At 33.0% G+C, this 19,985-nt stretch overlaps 1 protein-coding gene across 1 annotated transcript in view; it reads right to left on the bottom strand.

The window, feature by feature from the left end:
* SMC3 (structural maintenance of chromosomes 3) overlaps positions 1–19,695 on the bottom strand; it is a 198,663-nt gene extending 178,968 nt beyond the window's left edge. The window contains exon 1 of the mRNA XM_085813974.1: positions 19,377–19,695. Within this exon, the coding sequence (XP_085670100.1) occupies positions 19,377–19,391 (15 nt within the window). The 5' untranslated portion in view covers positions 19,392–19,695. The remainder of the gene's footprint in view (positions 1–19,376) is intronic.
* Positions 19,696–19,985: the final 290 nt, after the last annotated feature.

Here is a 19,985-nt window from a genome sequence, read left to right as displayed (position 1 = left end):
GTTGGGAAAGAGATCTCTGATGGAAGGTAGAAGTTTTGGTTCTAGAATAGTGTCAATGTATTTTCTGGCATTCAGTATCCCATCGATGACATGAAGGCAACCAATACCATCTGCTGACATGCATGACCAAATCATAACACTAACTGGGTTCTTCACAGTTGCTTGAATGCAGTCAGGATGTAGCTCTTCTCCTATTCTACGTCTTGCATATTTTCGCCCATCACTACCGAATAACAATATCTTAATTTTATCACTCCATATAACTTGTGACCACTGATCATCTGTCCAATTAATGTGTTCTTTTGCCCACTGTAGTCTTTTTTTTTTTTTCGTTGCTGGAAATTAAGATAAGGCTTTTTTCGTGGAATTCTACCTCTCAGTCCACCATCTGTTAATCTTCTCCTGATTGTTCTTGAACTGACAGAAACACCAGCATCATTCAGATCACTTCTGATGGCCGCTGATGACATTTTTCTATCTTGGAGACATGGTCTTTTTATTCTTCTGTCATCAATAGATGTGGTGCACCTTTTTCGGCATTTTCCTTCTCTGTTTTTTGTTGAATTTGTCTTGTGATATCGTAACAAAACTTTCAGACTCCAGATGTAGTCACTGAACCACCCGTCTTGCAATTTCAGCATAGGAAAGACAACGTTCTCGTAACACAATAATGTTACATCTCTTTCTAGGTGTCCAAGCTACTCTTTTATTTGATGTCATTGCTTCTTGACTAAATATTAAAAATTTTTACAAAAATTCCTACTTATAATTGCAGTGTATAAGAAACAGGTCCTCCTTCTACAGAACAAAGCAAAATAATGAATTGTTTCAAGTGTAAACATGATGTCAGCTTCTACTGGCAGTTACTAACATTTGATTGGTTCTCAGAACAAGAACAGTGATTGGCCAGGAAAGCTAGACATTACAAACCACTTCATAACTGTGTTTTTTATTTATATTAAAGTACATATAACTTTTTTGTATTGCAAATAATTGAATTTTGTGTTTTGTATTGAATTCAGTATTAAATTCTCTTTAAAATGATATATACAAGTTTGCATTTTGCGAAACGTAACATTTTCTATAAGCGTACAAAGTTCAAAAACATAAAAATTTCCAAAAGTGTCCACAATTTTGGCCACCACTGTATAATAAAAAAAAAGTTCCTGAAGTAATAAAAACAAATAAAAGTAATAAAAACAAAGTAACTGAAGAGCAAGAATTTTGATGGCGCAGAAGTGCTGATCCATAATGACTAGGAAATTGGAGGAGAAGGCAGATTAAATCTTCAGTTTTACTTTCAGCAACATGTTGCGGCTACACACAAGCCCGCACATTAAATGTGCCTGTTCCAAAAGACATTTTTTATAGATTTGCAGGGAAAAAGAAGGAGCAGACAGACTACAGTCGAACTAAGGCAAAGCATAGAAGGCAAGTGCGTAATGTTCAGGATGAAATCTTAAGTCAAACTGAGTTAGTTTTGGTTTTCAAAGCATTTTGATTGCATAGTTAATATTGCTGTAACATTATTATATGCTGCTTGAGTTTTAGTTCAATTTACCTCACCAGAATTGCGTAAGAGTCATATGACAAATTTTTCTCGAAATGATGAAGTGAAAAATAGATGTTGCTATTTTTAGAATAGAGAAGGGAAATTAATTTATGCTGCTAATTTAAATCCTGTTACATATTCTTTATTTTTCTTACAGATATCTTACCGGCAAAGCATTTTCTCTCAAAAAGGCTTCTATATCGCTCCGCCTTTTTCTTTTTGAAAGGGGGGATGTGTAAGATAAAAATTATAAAAGCAAACTTCTAAATTTGATTCACTATAACCTCTTTTATTTTCTATTTCATTTGTGAACTTCTTCTATCTGTACTAAAAATTGTGCTTAAGTCTAAACTGTGTCATTCAAATTAATCATGCGATCTTACGTAACCCTTAATGCAGATGCCTCTTAAGCAATCACCAAATTGTAAACCAAAACTAAAAACTGAAACTTCTGACTCCTTCAATTCTTTCTATGAACTGATGCGTCACTTTTGCTTGTGCTTTCCTCTTTGCCAGATGCTTTACTGCAATCATGTATGAGCTGCTATATTCGCTTCTATGGCAATAATATCAAAAATTGTAAATGTTCTTTAATAGGCACAAGTGGAGAGCCAAGTGAATTGTGACCACAAAATGAGAATTTAAATAAAAACGGAATTTAATCCGGCTCAACTGCTCCTTCTTCAAAATGGATGGACGCTCTATGCATCAAGTATCTACGCAATTAGTATTTCTACGCATCTACGTCTCAACGTTCGTATTTCAATGCCTCCAAAAATTGCTGGCATTGAAATCTAAAATTGTCATTAAATCTTCGGCCAGTTCTAATTATGAAGAAATCTACACGAGTTTGTTAGGCTATGTTCACAGCGAATCATGGGAAAAGTCCTGTTTCAATGAAAATTTTAATGCAAGTTTGTACCGCATTCATGATCAAATCATTCATGTTGTGTCATCGAACCACAGTTTCACTGCACACACACACATATATATATATACAGTCAAAAGTTATTAATCCGGACTCGTCAGGACTTCGGCGATTCCGGATTATCGATTTTTCCGGATTATAGATCATCAGTTTAAATCTCGTAAGATGGCATGCAGAAATTATAAAATTAAAAATAAGAAACGTAATTTATGAAATAAAGAACAATTATGATCTAAAGGGCATCAAAATTTACAAAAAAAAAAGTCTTATATTTATTTGTTTACTTTATTAAACATTTCTTTCAATGTAAGTTGTTTAAGTTGCTTCGTTTTATGTGATAATACTTTCTCTTTAATTCTATAAACAGACATAATTTCTTGTTCAGTTACAAAGTTCCGCTGTTCAAGTCCCGTAATTGCTGTGCCGAGAATACCGACTAACTTGTCAATCAAAATTTTTTAGTTTTCACTAACCTCTCTGTCACTTTCTTCATGTCTTTATCCATTTTTTGCAGCAATTCCACTTTTTGTTTGATGGACATCGAAAAATACTTTCGTTTTACAGATCCTTTGGGAGCTCCAGCATCGGAAATTCTATTTGACATAATAGAAAGTTCAAGTTTACTTTTATAAAATTGTTCTTACAGTCTGAAAAAAGTAATAAGCCGGATCCAGTTCGAAGATTAAGGAACAACGCAATCATCAACATTAACTGAAATAGATAATTAGATAATTTTAGCTTATACCGTCCGTTATACATTAAACGCGCACGCGAAAACGTATTCTGCACTTGCGCACACGCATATGCGCAGTCGTAAAGGTCTTACGCGCACGCATAAATGCCAATGTGCATGTGTCAACGCGGCGCATCCGCAGAAAGTTTTTAGCTTTAAGGTCTGGATTATGGGTGTCCGTCCGAATTAACGACTTTTGACTGTATAATAATAGAGAGAGAGAGGTATCGAATATCTGTGTGTATACATGTAAAATATAAAAAAATATGATGGCTTTGCTTTTCGCAAACATGCAACCTTTAATTTACTTTCTGCAATTCAACATCTTAGTCTGACAGGATTACCTAAGTGCAAAATAGAACATCATTCCCCAAATGGATTTCGGTAAAGTACCTACAAAAGTTTAATCAATGTGTCTGGTTATCTGCAAGTCCAAAAGTGCCTATATTCCGAAAATGTGTTTTGATATTACGTAATAAAAAAGTTTTGAGTTTTTCTCCAACTGCAACATCATAAATAACTTACTCAATAATTGGTTATATTTTGAAATTTGAAAATTTAATATTAGAAATTTGAATTTTAATAATTTAGTAAAGTAAGTAAAGAATTCATAGATTTTTATTTTTAGGGAAGGTTATTAAGATAATTATATTTTGAATTTTTGTCAAAAATTTTGAATTAATAATAAAAATTTTGGGTTTATTTTGTTGACAAGATGAGAATTTTGAAATTATTTTCTAATTAAGATTATTGTTTAAAAATTTGAATTTTAAGAACTTTTTATAATTATTTTGAGAATGATGTCTGTATGAAATATAAATGAAATGATGATTAAACAGGAGAATACTAAATAGTGTTAAAATTAATATACAAATACCAAAGATTTAAAAAACTGAATAATCATATTAAAATTTATATCAGAATTTAATAAAGAGTAAAACATGTTAAAATTTGTTTGGAATTATGGTAAATGAATGTTAATTATCAATAATTGTAAGTATGAAGTATGATCATGGAGCTTTTGGTTCAAAACAGATGCCCTGTTTCTACCTCTGTTTATCTTGGCCTTTTACCTTCCTCATATAATATAAACTTTGAAGGTCCCACTTTAATTTTTTATATAGAATTTTTATTTTTTCATATGATGGAGTGTGTTTTTTTCAATATAATGGAATGTTGTAGTGCAATTCACATAACCACTCATGACAATTTAATACATGAGTCTGTTTAAAGTGGATTTGCTAAATAGCGGGATTTTATGTATTATGAGAAAGCCGTGGGGTCTTCTAGTTTGTGTAAAATAAGAAAATTGTAAAATGTAGTAATAAAAGTAAAACCATAATTTCTATCATGTTATTACAAAGGGTAAAAATATTACTTATAAATGTGAAAATTGGTGTAAATTTTAAATCATTCGTAATAACTAATGGGTGTGTAAAATTTTTATAATTGTGATCTGGTATATAAAAATTTTTGGAAATGCTTCCCTGAAATATCAAAATTGTGATGTAAATGTGCCAGAAACAAGATATTTTTATAGACTTGACTTAAATCTTCATAATACGCTAAAAATTATTATTGAACTCAAAATTTTACGTATTATAAATTTATTGTTCAAAAGTTAATATTATATTTTGTATGTTTCAAAATTATATATCTCATGTCTTGACCTTTTCCCATATTCTTTCACATAAGTTTAGATTATTTTGTAACAATTTTTCTTTCTTCTTGTTGTAGGATAATATTCACTTTCTATTTTCCAAAATTCTAAAAAATGACTTGAACTTGATTATACAAGTTATTAGGCTTAAATTTTAATTTTGTAGAATTTTGCATTTTTATAAAAACACTTTGATTCTGCACTTTCCCCTACAATGCCAAAAACCAGTTACCTTTTATTAGGCAACAGAGGTTTTTTGATATTTTGTACCTAGCACCCCCCCCAACCATCAGCAAGCTGGTCATGCTGATCTGTTGGTGAGCACATGCCAAAAATTTTGATTCAAAGTGTTATTGTTTTATTGTATCATATTATTTACATTGAATTGTTTTCTTAAGGTATTATACAGGGTGTTTATAAAGTCCCGGATCCATTTTGATGTTTAATAACTCATAAAATAATAAAGATAGATTAAAATTAATAACATAAATGGTTAGATAGACTCAAAAAGTTTCATGACCCTTGTCAATGAACTTTCACGTGTGCCCCCTTCATTGCACGGAGAATATCAAGTCGATATTCAATTTCACGCCAGGTACCGGCAAGCATGTCGGCATCCACAGAAGCTACTGTGGTTGTAATTCTGACTTTTACGTCATCAATGTTCGACACTCTCCTCCTGTAAACGCTGTCCTTTACAAACCCCCAAAGGAAAAAGTCCATGACATTGCAATAGTTTCCAAAAACAAAAGAGAGAAAAATGCAATTAATAAGCAGACGATAGTTAGAAAAAGTACAGATATTTAGACTGGAAAATGAAATTATCTGAAATTAACCACACGCACAGACGATATTTACAAAAGTAAAGATATTCAAACCTGAAAAGGAAAATATATAAGTTATTCCATCAATAAATGCCATAAGTTTGTTTATATCTTCATTATTTTATGAATTATTAAACATCAAAATGGGTCCGGGACTTTATAAACACCCTATATTATAATGTTTTGTATTGAATTGTTAAATTACTTTAGAATATGTCAATATATTGTTCATTACCTATGATGAGAAGAATGAATGCACGTAATACATTATGGATAAATTGTATCTCTTCTAAGTTTTATATGAAACGAAAATTTTACATATTTTCTATTTAAAATTTTATAATTCTTTCTCATACTTCTGGCTTCACTAATGCTTTGCTCGCCCGGCCTTTCGTTTTGAGGGGGGGAGATGTAAAATATAAAATACGATGGTTTGCTCTTCGCGAGCACGCAACCTTTAATTAACTTTCTGCAATTTAGGATCTTCCCCCTTGTACCTTCCAGGATTCTCTAGTCTGCTACGTAACCTCTTGTATAAATAACAAGCTTGCGCCATTTTGCAATACAGAAGAAGCTTCCTCTCCACTTGCACTATGCACCTTGCTGCCGCTTATGCCATCTTTCCTTTGTTAGAAATATTGATACCGTAGGAAGCATAAATTTCATCGTACTTAGTTTAAATCATTATGCAATATATAATTTGGACAAGTTAATCTAAATTCTGCCATTCGAATGGAATAAAAATGTATAATAGAAAGCTAAATCATGCGTCGTCTTTTGAATTTAGCCTTACCACTCAGCCATCACAATGCCAAGATTCGTCACGACTGCTGGAAAATAATACCACTCTGCTACAGAAATGCCTGCCATATCATCACATACATATACAGTCAAAAGTCGTTAATTCGGACACCCATAATTCGGAATGACCTATAATCCGGACATCAAAACTAAAAACTTTCTGCGCATGCGCCACGTTGACACATGCGCAGAGGCGTTCACGCGTGCGCGTAAGACCTTTTACCACTGCGCATATGAGTGTGCGCAAGTGCAGAATACGTTTTCGCGTGCGCGTTTTATGTATAATGGACGTATAAGCTAAAATTATCTAATTATCTATTTCAGTTAATGTTGATGATTGCGTTGTTCCTTAATTTTCAAATTGCATCCGGCTTATTATTTTTTGCAGACTGTAAGAGCAATTTTATAAAAGTAAGCTTAAACTTTCGATTATATCAAATAGAATTTCCAATATATATTTGTTAATATGTAAAGGATCTAAAGCGAAAGTATGTTTTGAAATCCGAAATCTGTTTATCAATTTCACGCTGCTCGGCAGCGGGCGCCTAATGAATTGGAAGTTGATTTGTCAGCACTATCCTTATCTTCAGCGCAGATGTTTTTATTTTATTTGGCTTATAATTCCTTACCAAATGTAGTATTTCATCTCGATATGCTCCGTCTTTGATATGATTTAAAACAAGTTCCTCGTCATTATAATTCGCTTCCGATAGCGAAGAAAAGAGACAGAGGTTATTGAAAACAAAAAAAATTTCGATTGACAAATTAGTCGGTGTTCTTGACACAGCAATTATAGGACTTGAACGGCGGAACTTTGTAACTGAACAAGAAATTATGTCTGTTTAATATAATTAAAGAGAAAGTATTATCACATGAAACGAAGCAAAACTTAAGCAACTTACATTGAAAGAAATGTTTAATAAAGTAAACAAATAAATATTAAGCTTTTTCTTTTTGCAAATTTTGATACCCTTTAGATCATAATTGTTCTTTATTTCATAAATTATGGTTTCATATTTTTAATTTTAGAATTTCTGCATGCCATCTTACGAGATTTAAACTGATGATCTATAATCCGGAAAAATCGATAATCCGGAATCGCCGAAGTCCCGACGAGTCCGGATTAACGACTTTTGACTGTATTTGAAAATCACAGATTTAAATTCAAATATTATGTTAATTTACATATATATATTTGCTTTTTTAGAAGTTTTATTCAAAAATACAAAGGGACAAAATGTGATAATATTCCAATTACTGATGATTTTATGGAAAGAGACCAATTTTCCTTATAAAGTCAGGACTTTCTATGAGATCATCAAAAACTACTCTTATATATTTGCTTTCTTATATATTTGCTTATCTTGCTCTTATATATTGTTATAAATATTTGCAAATCCAAAACGTAGCAAAAAAGCAAACTGTGGGAAATGTATTAAATTACAGCTTTACAGCATTTACTAAGATTTAACTTTTAAAAACCACTTTCATTAAATTAACATTTACTCTTCATTTTCTAAGAAATAAACAAAATAAGAATTAATAATTAAATAAAATATAAATACATATGTATCCTTTTGCTTCAACTTCTTTCTTATAAGAAATTCTACCCGTATTGATACCAGTCTGGTCTTACCTTCGGTCAACTGATTATCACCTAATGGCATATCAGTGAAGTCGATACACTGGCGATTCTCGAAGGTTCTATTCTGAAGTTAAATAAAGCTTCTGTTCTTTCCCCCTTCATCAAGAACATATGGGCTAGTTTCATGCAGAAAGTCCTTAACACAGGGCCATCAGCGGCCAAGCAATAAAAGCAGCTGAACACTGGTACATCAGTCCGGGATTCGAGTCCCGTCAAAATGGCTGGCTGCATGGGCATTTTCAAGGTTTTCCCCATGTGTAATGTGCATATGGGATACTTCCCCTTAAAACATCTTCCAAGAAGCTTCCTTCCCTTTCTATGCAGTGCCTAATGGTGGAGCATATAATAAATAAATAAAAATAAATATATTCCTTAACGATGTTAATTTTCCATATAGGCTAACAGTGTTAACACGATTTTGCATAATCATACAGTCTAATTCATATATACTACCTAACTTTATCTATACAGTGGAATCTCGAGATACGAGCACCTCTATATACAAGAAATTCGAGATACGAGGAAAGGATGAATGAAAAATTCGTCTCTAAATACGAGCATTGACTTGCGTAATGAGCAAGAAGCTAGGCTGTTAGTATTTATGGCACCGTTTCCTGATCCAGCTCGACTGGGAGAATCCCATTCATCAGATCACTCAGGGTTCTTTGATCTATGTGTTTTATGTGCTTGGGAGTTAATTGTTTTTTTACGAGGGCTATCCAGAAAGTAGATTACGTTTTGGAATAAAAAATAAACAAAGTATAGGAAACAAATTTTATTATATACAGATGAAAGCCACACTCAAATACTACTTTTCTACATAGTCACCATACAAATTAAGGCATTTATCGTAGCGATGTACGAGCTTGGAAATTCCTTCGTCGAAAAATTCGGCCGCCTGCGCCTTCAACCACTTCGTTACCTCTTCTTGCAGCTGTGCGTCGTCATCAAAACGCTGCATAGCCAGCCACTTCTTCATTGCTGGGAATAGGTGGAAGTCGCTCGGTGCCAGGTCGGGACTGTACGGCAGATGAGGAAACAACTCCCACTTAAAAGATTCAAGAACTTTACGAGTGACATTTGCCGTGTGGGGCCGGGCGTTGTCGTGAATCAACAAGATCTTAGAGCTCAACATTCGTCTGCGCTTGTTTTGAATTGCTCTTCTGAGTTTTTGGAGAGTTTGGCAATACCTTTGAGAGTTTATTGTAGTGCCTCTTTCCAGGAAGTCCACCAAAATTACACCTTTTCTGTCCCAAAAAACAGTCGCCATCATCTTCCTTGCCGACATTGTTTGCATGCATTTCTTGGGTTTTTGGGGAGAACTTGTGTGCCCCCACTGCATTGATTGCAATTTCGTTTCACAGTTCACATGTTTCACCCATGTTTTGTCACCAGTAACGATGCAATCGAGTAAAGAGTCACCATCCTTATGGTAAGCGTCCAAAAAGTTCAACGCTGCAGCCATTCGCTGATTTTTGTGGTCCTCTGTCAAGATTTTTGGAATCCATCTTGCACAAAACTTGTGGTAACCAAGCTTTTCGCTGATGATTTCGTGCAACAAACTTCGCGAAATTTGTAGAAAACTCAAAGAAAGTTCCGTTATTGTGAAATTTCGATTTTCACGGACTTTAGCATCGACTTTTTCGAGAAGTTCGGCGGTCACTATGCTGGGTCTCCCACTTCGATCTTCGTCGTGAACATTGGTTCGGCCATTTTGAAATCTTATGACCCACTCCACCTTCAGTGATAATGTTGTCCCCATACACTTCACGAAGCTGCCGATAGATTTCTATCGGTTTACAGTTTTTTGCAGTCGAAACCTTATTACTGAGCGCATCTCGCAGCTCGCGGGATTTTCAATTAACGCAGACATTTCAAACCGTCACAGTATCTGAACGGAGCACAGCACGAACCTCTCACTAGCACGGCTAGATGCAGACTGAGCTGCGCAACGCTCTGACCCCAAGATGGCCGCGCTAGCCCCGCCCCTAGCGGACACAGATGGAAACGTAATCTACTTCCCGGATGGCCCTCATACATTTAATGTGAAAAATAATTTTTCATGATGCCTCCCAAGAAGATTGTTATGGCAGATAGTGCTGCAAAGAAAAAGGATGCCATGGCCATTGAAATTAAGAAAAAAATCATATATAAATGTAAGTGTGGTGCAAGAGTGACTGAATTGGCAAAGACTTATGGTCGTTCGACATCGATCTACAGTATTCTGAAGAAGATGGAAGAAATTAAGAAACTTGATGTGGCCAAAGGAGTTACCGTTACTTCTAAGCACCAGGAAAAACTCCTAGATGTTGAGAGCTATTGCTGGTGTGCATTAATGAGAAGCAGTTAAAAGGCGATTCAGTATCGGAAGCTATCATAAAGGCAAAAAAAATGTTAATTTTTTTTTTTTTAATTAAAAAAAAAAAAAAAAATTCAATAAGTATACTAATGAAAAAGGTAAACAAAACTAATATCACAAATGTACAAAGGGATTTGTTGAATATATAAATATAAGCTGTTATACAATGTTTACTACAAACTATGTGAATTGTCGATTTATGTGAGAAACAAATAGTTTAAGAAAATTTTCAAGTATAAAATAAAACTGTTAATCAGAATGTGTAATTCTAAACTAAATTTAGTTTGAAAACAAATAAAAGCTGATTAGAATATGTACTGATTTTAGGTGTACCTAGGAGGTATTTACTGCTAAGGCGTATTTTCATTACAATGCAAAGTCAAAAGTTAATACAGTCAAAAGTCATTAATTCGGACACCCAAAAAAATTTAAAAAAAAAACTTTAAAAAAAAATTTAAAAAAAAAAAAAAAACTCAATAAGTATACTAATGAAAAAGGTAAACGAAACTAATATTACAAATGTACAAAGGGATTTGTTGAATATATAAATATAAGCTGTTATACAATGTTTACTACAAACTATGTGAATTGTCGATTTATGTGAGAAACAAATAGTTTAAGATAATTTTCAAGTATAAAATAAAACTGTTAATCAGAATGTGTAATTCTAAACTAAATTCAGTTTGAAAACAAATAAAAGCTGATTAGAATATGTACTGATTTTAGGTGTACCTAGGAGGTATTTACTGCTAAGGCGTATTTTCATTACAATGCAAAGTCAAAAGTTAATACAGTCAAAAGTCGTTAATTCGGACACCCATGATCCGGAATGATCTATAATCCGGACCTCAAAGCTAAAAACTTTCTGCGCATGCGCCGCGTTGACACATGTGCATAGGCGTTTACGCGTGCGCGTAAGACCTCTTACGACTGCGCAGTTGCGTGTGCGCAAGCGCAGAATACGTTTTCACGTGCGCATTTTATGTATAACGGACGGTATAAGCTAAATGATGATTGCGTTGTTCCTTAATTTTCGAATTGGATCCGGCTTATTATTTTTTGCAGACTGTAAGAGCAATACTATAAAAGTAAACTTGAACTTTCGATTATGTCAAATAGAATTTCCGATTCTGGAGCTCCCAAAGGATCGTACAAAACGAAAGTATGTTTCGATGCCCATCAGACAAAAAGTGGAATTGCTGCAAAAAATGGATAAAGACATGAAGAATGTGACAGAGAGGTTAGTGAAAACGAAAAAATTTCGATTGACAAGTTAGTCGGTATTCTCGGCACAGCAATTAACGGGACTTGAACAGCGGAACTTTGAACAAAAAAATTATGTCTGTTTATAGAATTAAAGAGAAAGTATTAGCACATAAAACGAAGCAACTTAAACAACTTACATTGAAAGAAATGTTTAATAAAGTAAACAAATAAATATTAAGCTTTTTTTTGTAAATTTTGATACCCTTTAGATCATAATTGTTCTTTATTTCATAAATTATGGTTTCATATTTTTAATTTTAGAATTTCTGCATGCCATCTTACGCGATTTAAACTGATGATCTATAATCCGGAAAAATCGATAATCCGGAATCGCCGAAGTCCCGACGAGTCCGGATTAAGGACTTTTGACTGTATACCATCATATGACAATTACTTTGTCATTACAAATAATACATTGCATTATTACCTAGTTTCTTATCTAAGAATTAACAAAAGCAACCCCCAAAGCCAATCTTATGGAAAGGTTTTAAAACAGTACTAGTTTCCCTTTACGATGGCAACTAAAAGGGATGGAAATTAACTTGGATTACCCGTCCTTTTAAGTAACACCTTTCCAAACTCCCCAGTCTTTTTTAAAGATTAAATTACAGATAAAAATCCTAGCAGTTGAAGAATGAGCAGTCACCATGCTCTATGATCTATTGCCCACAGCAAATAAACCAAAAAGCTGTTACAAATGTTGAATATGTTTCTCTTCCAGAATTTTTCATATCTCCAACTTCTTCCATCATCGATATATATATATTTTTACCATTTTCACATACTCATTAAAAGGTAAACTGCATTTTTCTTCACAAAATGCTACCAAATTTGTCACAGTTCTTCATAAATAAAAAAAAATGATAACATATTTCGCATCGGAAACAATTATCAAAACGCATTTTTCACACCACCAAAAAAACAGCTAACTCCTCATCGCGGTTGTGAACTGAGAAAGAGTGTTTTGTTTGGTTATCTCTACAGCTTATACGTAAATGTTTTATTTATAAATAATAATTATAAAAAGAAGCATTTTATGAGAAACAAGAAACTTCATTAGGAAAACAAAAATTGATTAACATTTTTACAGCCAGGATACTCTGTTCAGTCTTCAAAAATACTGATCAGAAAAATGACAATAAATATAAAATATGTAAATCCCTTTTTATTTAAATACTTATGCACAGGGCTTTATTTCTAAAATTAGAAGTGTCGGAGCCCTATGGAAGACTGAGGAATGAAAGGAAAAAAAAGCTAGTAATTTAAATAATTAAATTTAAATTAAGAGAAGTCTAATAAATTATTAAATTAATTTTAAATAGTTAAATAGATATAGTTTTAATAGTTAAAAACGATTAAAGATCGACTAAGGAAAATATTGAGAATTCTAGAAACAATATGAGAATATGGAAGGAAATTTTAATGAAAAAGTAGCTTTGCAAATAAAAAGGGAAGTGTTAAAGACTTTCAGATCGCGATGTTCTGTTAATATAATTCTAGCTGTCAAGTAAAAATTTTCCCTGAATACGATTCAGTAACAACTTGAGAATAAGCGCAAGACTTCTCTGTACAAGTGACAGCAGTGGTCTCTGGTTATATCATTCAGAAAGTCTGCAGCTCTACAATAGGAGGTCACTATCGTACGTGCCGACCAGTGTATCGCTTTTAGTACTTTGAGGAACAAAAAATTTGCCTGCTATTATAAATTTATTACACATCTTGGAGAATAAGCATTTGGCATATGATTGGAGGGCTTTTCTTTCCTCAAAAGTCTCAACCTCTGTGCAAGGTTTGAGTGCGAGGGAAAGACCAAGCCTGCATTCAGAAGTTAGAACTGATTTTTAAGGCATGTTTACTATTAAAACAAAATTTATCTGCTAAAATTATGGTTCACTTACATAAAAGAAAAACTAGAGCCCTTTTATTTAGGGCTCCTGGGCGCTCCGGCTGAAATCATAATTTATCTCGAAAACTGAGAAGTACCGGAGCTGGGTTCCGGTGGGCTCCAGCACAATTTAAGCTCTACCTGTGCAGTACCCACACGTATGGAATTGGCTAGTTCTCATATACATGTATATGCTAAAAAATACACAGTTTTATAAAATGTAGAAATCAAGCCAGGAGGGAATGGGTGCAGATAATTGGAAAGTACCAGTACTTTTCCTGAAAGAACAACAAGAATGTGCAAGGCGGTTCAGTTGGTTACCAATTTTGGTGATTAACTGTGCAGGTCACCTTCTTTCAAGGCGGCCATTACAACATAAAAGTACCAATACATTTCGAGTAATTTTGTAATGAAAATGTTAATTTAAAATGTCAGTGGAAGTAATGCTGAAATGGTAATGGATTCATTTTCAAACCATGCATAATCAACTTCATGAACATGACACAGTTTGCATTTTTTAAAAGAAATACAGTTAATCTAAACATATACAGTACAAAGTCCGAAATCCGGACTCGTCGGGGCTTCGCCGATTCCGGATTTGGAATTTTTCTGGATATTCGATCATCAGTTTAAATCTAGTAAGATGGCATGTAGAAATTATAAAATTAAAAACATGAAATCGCGATTTATGAAAAAATGAAGTATTTATGATCTAAAGGGCAAAAAATATGGGCGCAGCCCCGACTCTCCCTAGCCGATCATATCAGCCATAAGGCCATGATCTAAAGGGTATCAAAATTTACAAAAAAAAAAAAAAAAAAAAAAAAAACTCAATATTTGTTTGTTCCATTTCTTTCAATTTAAGTTGTTTAAGTTGCTTCTTCTTTTTGTGCTAATACTTTCTCTTTAATTCTGTACACAGACATAACCTCTTGTTGAGTTACATTGTTGAAGTCCTGTAACTGCTGTTTCAAGAATTCCGACTAACTTGTCAATCGAAATTTTCTCGTTTTCAGTAACTATCACTTTCTTCACTATCGGTAGCAATATTTCTGGATCTAGAACCATACTACAGATTTCACCATTCATTAATTGATTGATGTTTGAGAAACACTGTCATCACAATGAAAAACTTCTTTTATATCATCTTCATTTATTACTGCTTCTCCAAATTTCTTTACAAAATCCGTTAATTTCACCTTTGTTTTGGGATATCAGAAAACCTTTCAAATTAGCGGCTATCATCATCGAATTTAGCTATCCTTCACTATACACACTTGGCTATGCATCATAAGCTTGCAACTAACAACAAGTTGTTCCGTTAAATTTTATCTCGCTTCTATCGCGCACTGAGACAATTAAGACTGAATTGTATTAGTTCAGTTATTTATTATACTCATGTCTATTTCTCGAACATGCTTAAGGCTTATCAGTGTTCTGAATAAATAAATTCCTACAAATATTTAAGCCTTTTTGAGGTCCGGCACTAAATATCTTAGCTCCTAATGCGGTCTCTGTGGGTCCTAAATTCTGCGACTCGGCACAGCCATACGGGCACTGGTTCTGGATTTATATGAAAAACAAATCAATTATTCTTAATTCAAATAGCCATAAATGTAATCTTTGGGTCCATGAGTATCACCAACAAAATCTATTTTTAGCATATGAAAAGAAATATTTGGTAAATTTTTTCTCGTCAACATTTTTTAGTGCATTTAACTTAAATCTGTAATTATTGCCAAGCGTAATGTCAACATAAAAGGTTACCATACTCCTTTATTATTCAATTACTAACATAAATAAAATGTTTAGGCACTGCTACACAAGTGATTACTCAAGTTGTCATGTTTTGATAGACATGCGGTGATGAAAGGAAAGTATAATAAAAATAATGATTCGCCAGGTTGGCGTCAGATCAATGATGCATCTACGTGGAATGTTTTCGTTTCAGATGAGTGCCAAGCAGATACGCAGCAACAGAGCCAAATTATGAATCATACAAATTTATGCTAAAATGATTGTTTCTTCAATAACAAGGTATTTAATTTAGCGTCAAAGTAAGATTAAGAATCGGAACTCTCCAGATGTTTTATTATGCACGGAAGGGGTAATCAAATGCGCATGTATAAAGCCTACCAGAAAAACTTTGTTGGTGGTTTTGAGTTCCGGATTTTAGATCATTCCCGATAATGGACGTCCAGATTTTGGACTTTGTACTGTATTATAAAAGTAATAGGTATTACTCTTATATACGGCCTCAAGTCGCCAAATGTGTTCTGCTCTGGTTTTTGGTGCGATTGCATGTTCTGCGATGGTTTGGGGGGCGATGCTGTTTGTATGGCAACACTTTTGATGCTGAAACTTGATTTTACTGTAGTGGTTTTATTTGCTGGTTGGTTCGATTGATAAACGCTTTGAAATGGTTTATGTTGCAATGAAAGACCTGGTGGCAAAATTTCAGTCACGTGCCTGGTACAACTATTTTTTCGGACGGCTGGAATTTCTACAAAGATTTAGGAAAAGAAAGTTTTGAACATTTATTTGTGAATCATAATATTAATTTTGTGGATAATGAGTCTGGCTGTTATATAAATATGATAGAGAGTATGTGGCGGCATGTTTAATCTGTGTTGCCTACTTATAATCGCAATTGCAGTTTTGAGTTTTATTTGATGGTTTATGTTTTTCCATTACTGTTCTGAAACGGGAGAAGATCCTTTCAACAAATTTGTGGAAATTCTAAGAACTGTTGACTGGAATAAATTAAAAATTTGTTTGTAAAATATTTGATGAAAGTGTTTGTGGTTGTTTTGAATTGTCGCTTTGCTGATGTTTGAAATTGATATTTCTGCTGTCTGAAAAAGCATTCACAATGATAAGTGCATTTTTATTTTATTGGTGGCGTATTTAATTACGGCAAAGCACACTTGGGCTATCTGCCTAAGGAGAGGGATGCCTTCATGGAGGACTTTCTAAGGGAAACAGGCTCATGTACACGTTACACATGGGGGAAAACCACGAAAACACCCATGCAGCCAGCCCGTTCGCGGGATTCGAACATCGGACCGAACTATCAGTGTTCAGCGACTTTACCGCTCGGCCGCTGATGGGCCTTTATTTTATTGTTGTTCTTATTTTGTAGAATTTTATGGTCATGGTTTTTTTGCTATGAATTTCTGTCGTTGTCGTTTCTTGAATTGTCTGTAATTTATTTTAATTTATTTTCTTGATTTGTGCACAATGCGTACATTGTTCAAATCTCTGATTTTTTTTAAGTTAAAACAGAATGCTGTGTACATGGATTCTTGTCAAATATTTTTGGTTAGAAACTTTACGTTTTTGCTATCCAAATTTTTTGTTTTTGTTTCGGACTTCTGGGTAAATTGTGTGTTAAAAATGTGGTTTTTGCAGACATTTTAGGCTTTAAGTTCGAAATTTAGACAAAAAATTTAGATAGTAATATGGCGCCGAGGAGTTTCTTGCCAAAAATATTTGGTGAGAAATTTGTCGCTAACCAAGGGCATATCCAAGAGTAGTTCCTAGTAATATTGTAATAGTAGTATTTACAATATTAAATTACAAATCACACATAAGAACAAAATGAAAAGTGTTACACACATTTCTTGAATTACGTGAAAGTGAATTTTTTTATAAACTGAAAATTTCATTGGTGTTCTGGTTAACTTTTGCCTTTTTCTGTACTATTTCAAATTTTGGGACGATTATTACAGATTTTTTAATACAGAAAAATGAATGAGAGTATTATGCCACATTACATCATTTATTACATTAAACAAGCTGCACATTTTTTCCCTCGAAATGCTTAGAATTATGCAAAAATTGCATACGAAGTTACATGTGTATTACATGTATGAATAAACAGAGTTAGTTCATCATAAAAACTTATGAAAAAATTATTGATATAACGTTTAAAAACGTAATAATATTCTATCACGTATATAATGAGACAAACACAACAATTTAATTTGAAAAACTACCATAAAATATATATTTTCTATTTTATTTCAAACAGTTAGATTAAAAAACCTAAATCACTCTTTTAATTCAAAAATCGCTCACATCGGATACAACTGTGAATAACATTTTTTGGAAGAACTTCCGCAGAGAACCCGGTAAATGTAAACATCGCCAACTTTGGTGATAATAGTTTAAACCTGGTAACCCAACGGATTTGTCCTATTCGCTAGTTCGAAGTTTGCAAACAACGAATAGTTACACACATTTCTTGAATTACGTGAAAGTGAAATTTTTTATAAACTGAAAATTTCATTGGTGTTCTAGTTAACTTTTGCCTTTTTCTGTACTATTTAAAATTTTGGAACGATTATTACAGATTTTTAGAAATATTTTCGTAGACAGATGCCAGTTCTCGGTTCGTGAAAGGAAGGGTGAATGATAATTTGTAACACGGCGGCTGTTCACGTTGTGTTCTTAATTATTAACAGCTCTAAGAACCATGAGGTTTTCAACGTCTAAAATTTGTTTTCGTAGACTGCAAAAATGTGCATGTGCATTTAAAATATTAAATAATGCTTTTATTTTTATTATTGGTTATTGTCATCTAAAATTCTGAGAATAAATCAATTTTAATGGCGTAAAATTTTAACAAGATAATATATTGTTAATGCTTTTCTAACAATAACCTTTCAGAGGATGGCAGGTGTGACATAAATAGATGATTAAATTGAAATAAAAAAATATTATTGATTATCTAAGATGACAGAATAGTTTGATGCATCACTATGGTCATCAAAATTAGCAAACCACTGCTGGTGTAAGGAATATATTGTTTTCTGTGTTAACTGGAATTTAAGACAATTTTTTTTCGTATATCACGTTTAACCGGTAAATTTCAGTATATTAATTCTAATTTATATTTTTTAAATGAATTTTTATTTCTGTTATAAATGCTTATATATTGTCTTGTGCTTAATAATATATTCTTTTCTGTGCTAATTTAATACAAATTTATTTTCGTATATCACGTTTAACCGGTTAGTTTTACATTTACATGCTTATCATCTGTGAATTTTTACTACTATATGCTTAATATATTGTTTTATCTGCTAACTTGAATTTACATGCACTAAAAATCACGTTTACGGCTCGGCTCATCGTTAGCTTGGCGAGTAAAAATGTAACGGCGCCAACGGGTTTTCTGCGGATGAAAACCCCATTTTGGAAGTATGTAAACTTTTCAGAGTACTAATGCATTTTTATAAATAAAACTACTTAGGTCTGTTTCCAAGCACATTCAAATAATTACATGTGACAACATATATGAAAGAAAATTTGTGCAACAAAAACTTCAAAAATTTATCAAAAACTGCGTTAAGTAAGAGCAAAAAGGGAATTTCGGATTCCATGTCAGGACTGCAGATTACGGTTTCATTTCGGCAACATGCATATTCATCATCAATATTAAAACTGAAGGCATGCAGTTTCTCGTTCTGTCAACAGAGTAATCCAACCAGCGTTACGTGACTGACACTCAACACCAAATCAAAATCTCCCTTCTGCATTACGAAATAATCATTAGTCGCAAAGTAATCAACTTACTAATACAGAAAATTAGCCTAAAGTTCCAAATAGAACAAACTCCAATAAATGGAAACTATGACAGTTTCTTGAATAAATTTTTCCACCATAAACTAGTTCACAAACTTTATAATATCCATTAAACAAATGAGAAACATACATACCTGTTTAATATACATAGTGTTAAATTTCTCCTGCTAAATCATTAATGTTTTTTATAAAAACAAATAGCAACGAAAGCAACATTTAACTCTCGGTATGGCGGGAAATGAACGCTACTGATGCCATACTCAAATATTTTTAAATGAAATGGTATAATCGACGTATGTAACGAACATTCAATAGAAGATACTTTTCTCACAAGTCCAGAAACATTATACTACACAAGTTCACAAACAAAATCATTTTGTTGTAACAAACTTCGCGACCTCATCGAAACGCAAATAATTTCAACAGTTGTAAACAGCTGCGTAGATTATTTCGGTAGTATTTTCCAACTTCAGATATAAACAAGTATATGAATCTGGCATCCATAAATATCTAACGAATCACGTTGAATAAAATCTTTAGGGAAACAAAACGTCAGGAAAAAAAAAAAAAAAAAAAAAAAATGAGGGAGACAGAAAGCAGCCGCATCCATTTTCTTAGTCCACTTCAAGTTTTGGATAAAAAGCAAAATAACACCCTCTCTTGTAGAAAAATCTACATTTTTATTCAAGCATGAAACAAAAGTGTACACTACTCTGAATAAAAGTTAATAAAAATTCATTCTT

Source organism: Stegodyphus dumicola, chromosome 3, assembly GCF_044657685.1.
Source record: "Stegodyphus dumicola isolate Sdum_Otavi_A_Nest chromosome 3, ASM4465768v1".
Taxonomy (NCBI): domain Eukaryota; kingdom Metazoa; phylum Arthropoda; class Arachnida; order Araneae; family Eresidae; genus Stegodyphus; species Stegodyphus dumicola.
This window is presented reverse-complemented; position numbering and strand designations above follow the sequence as displayed.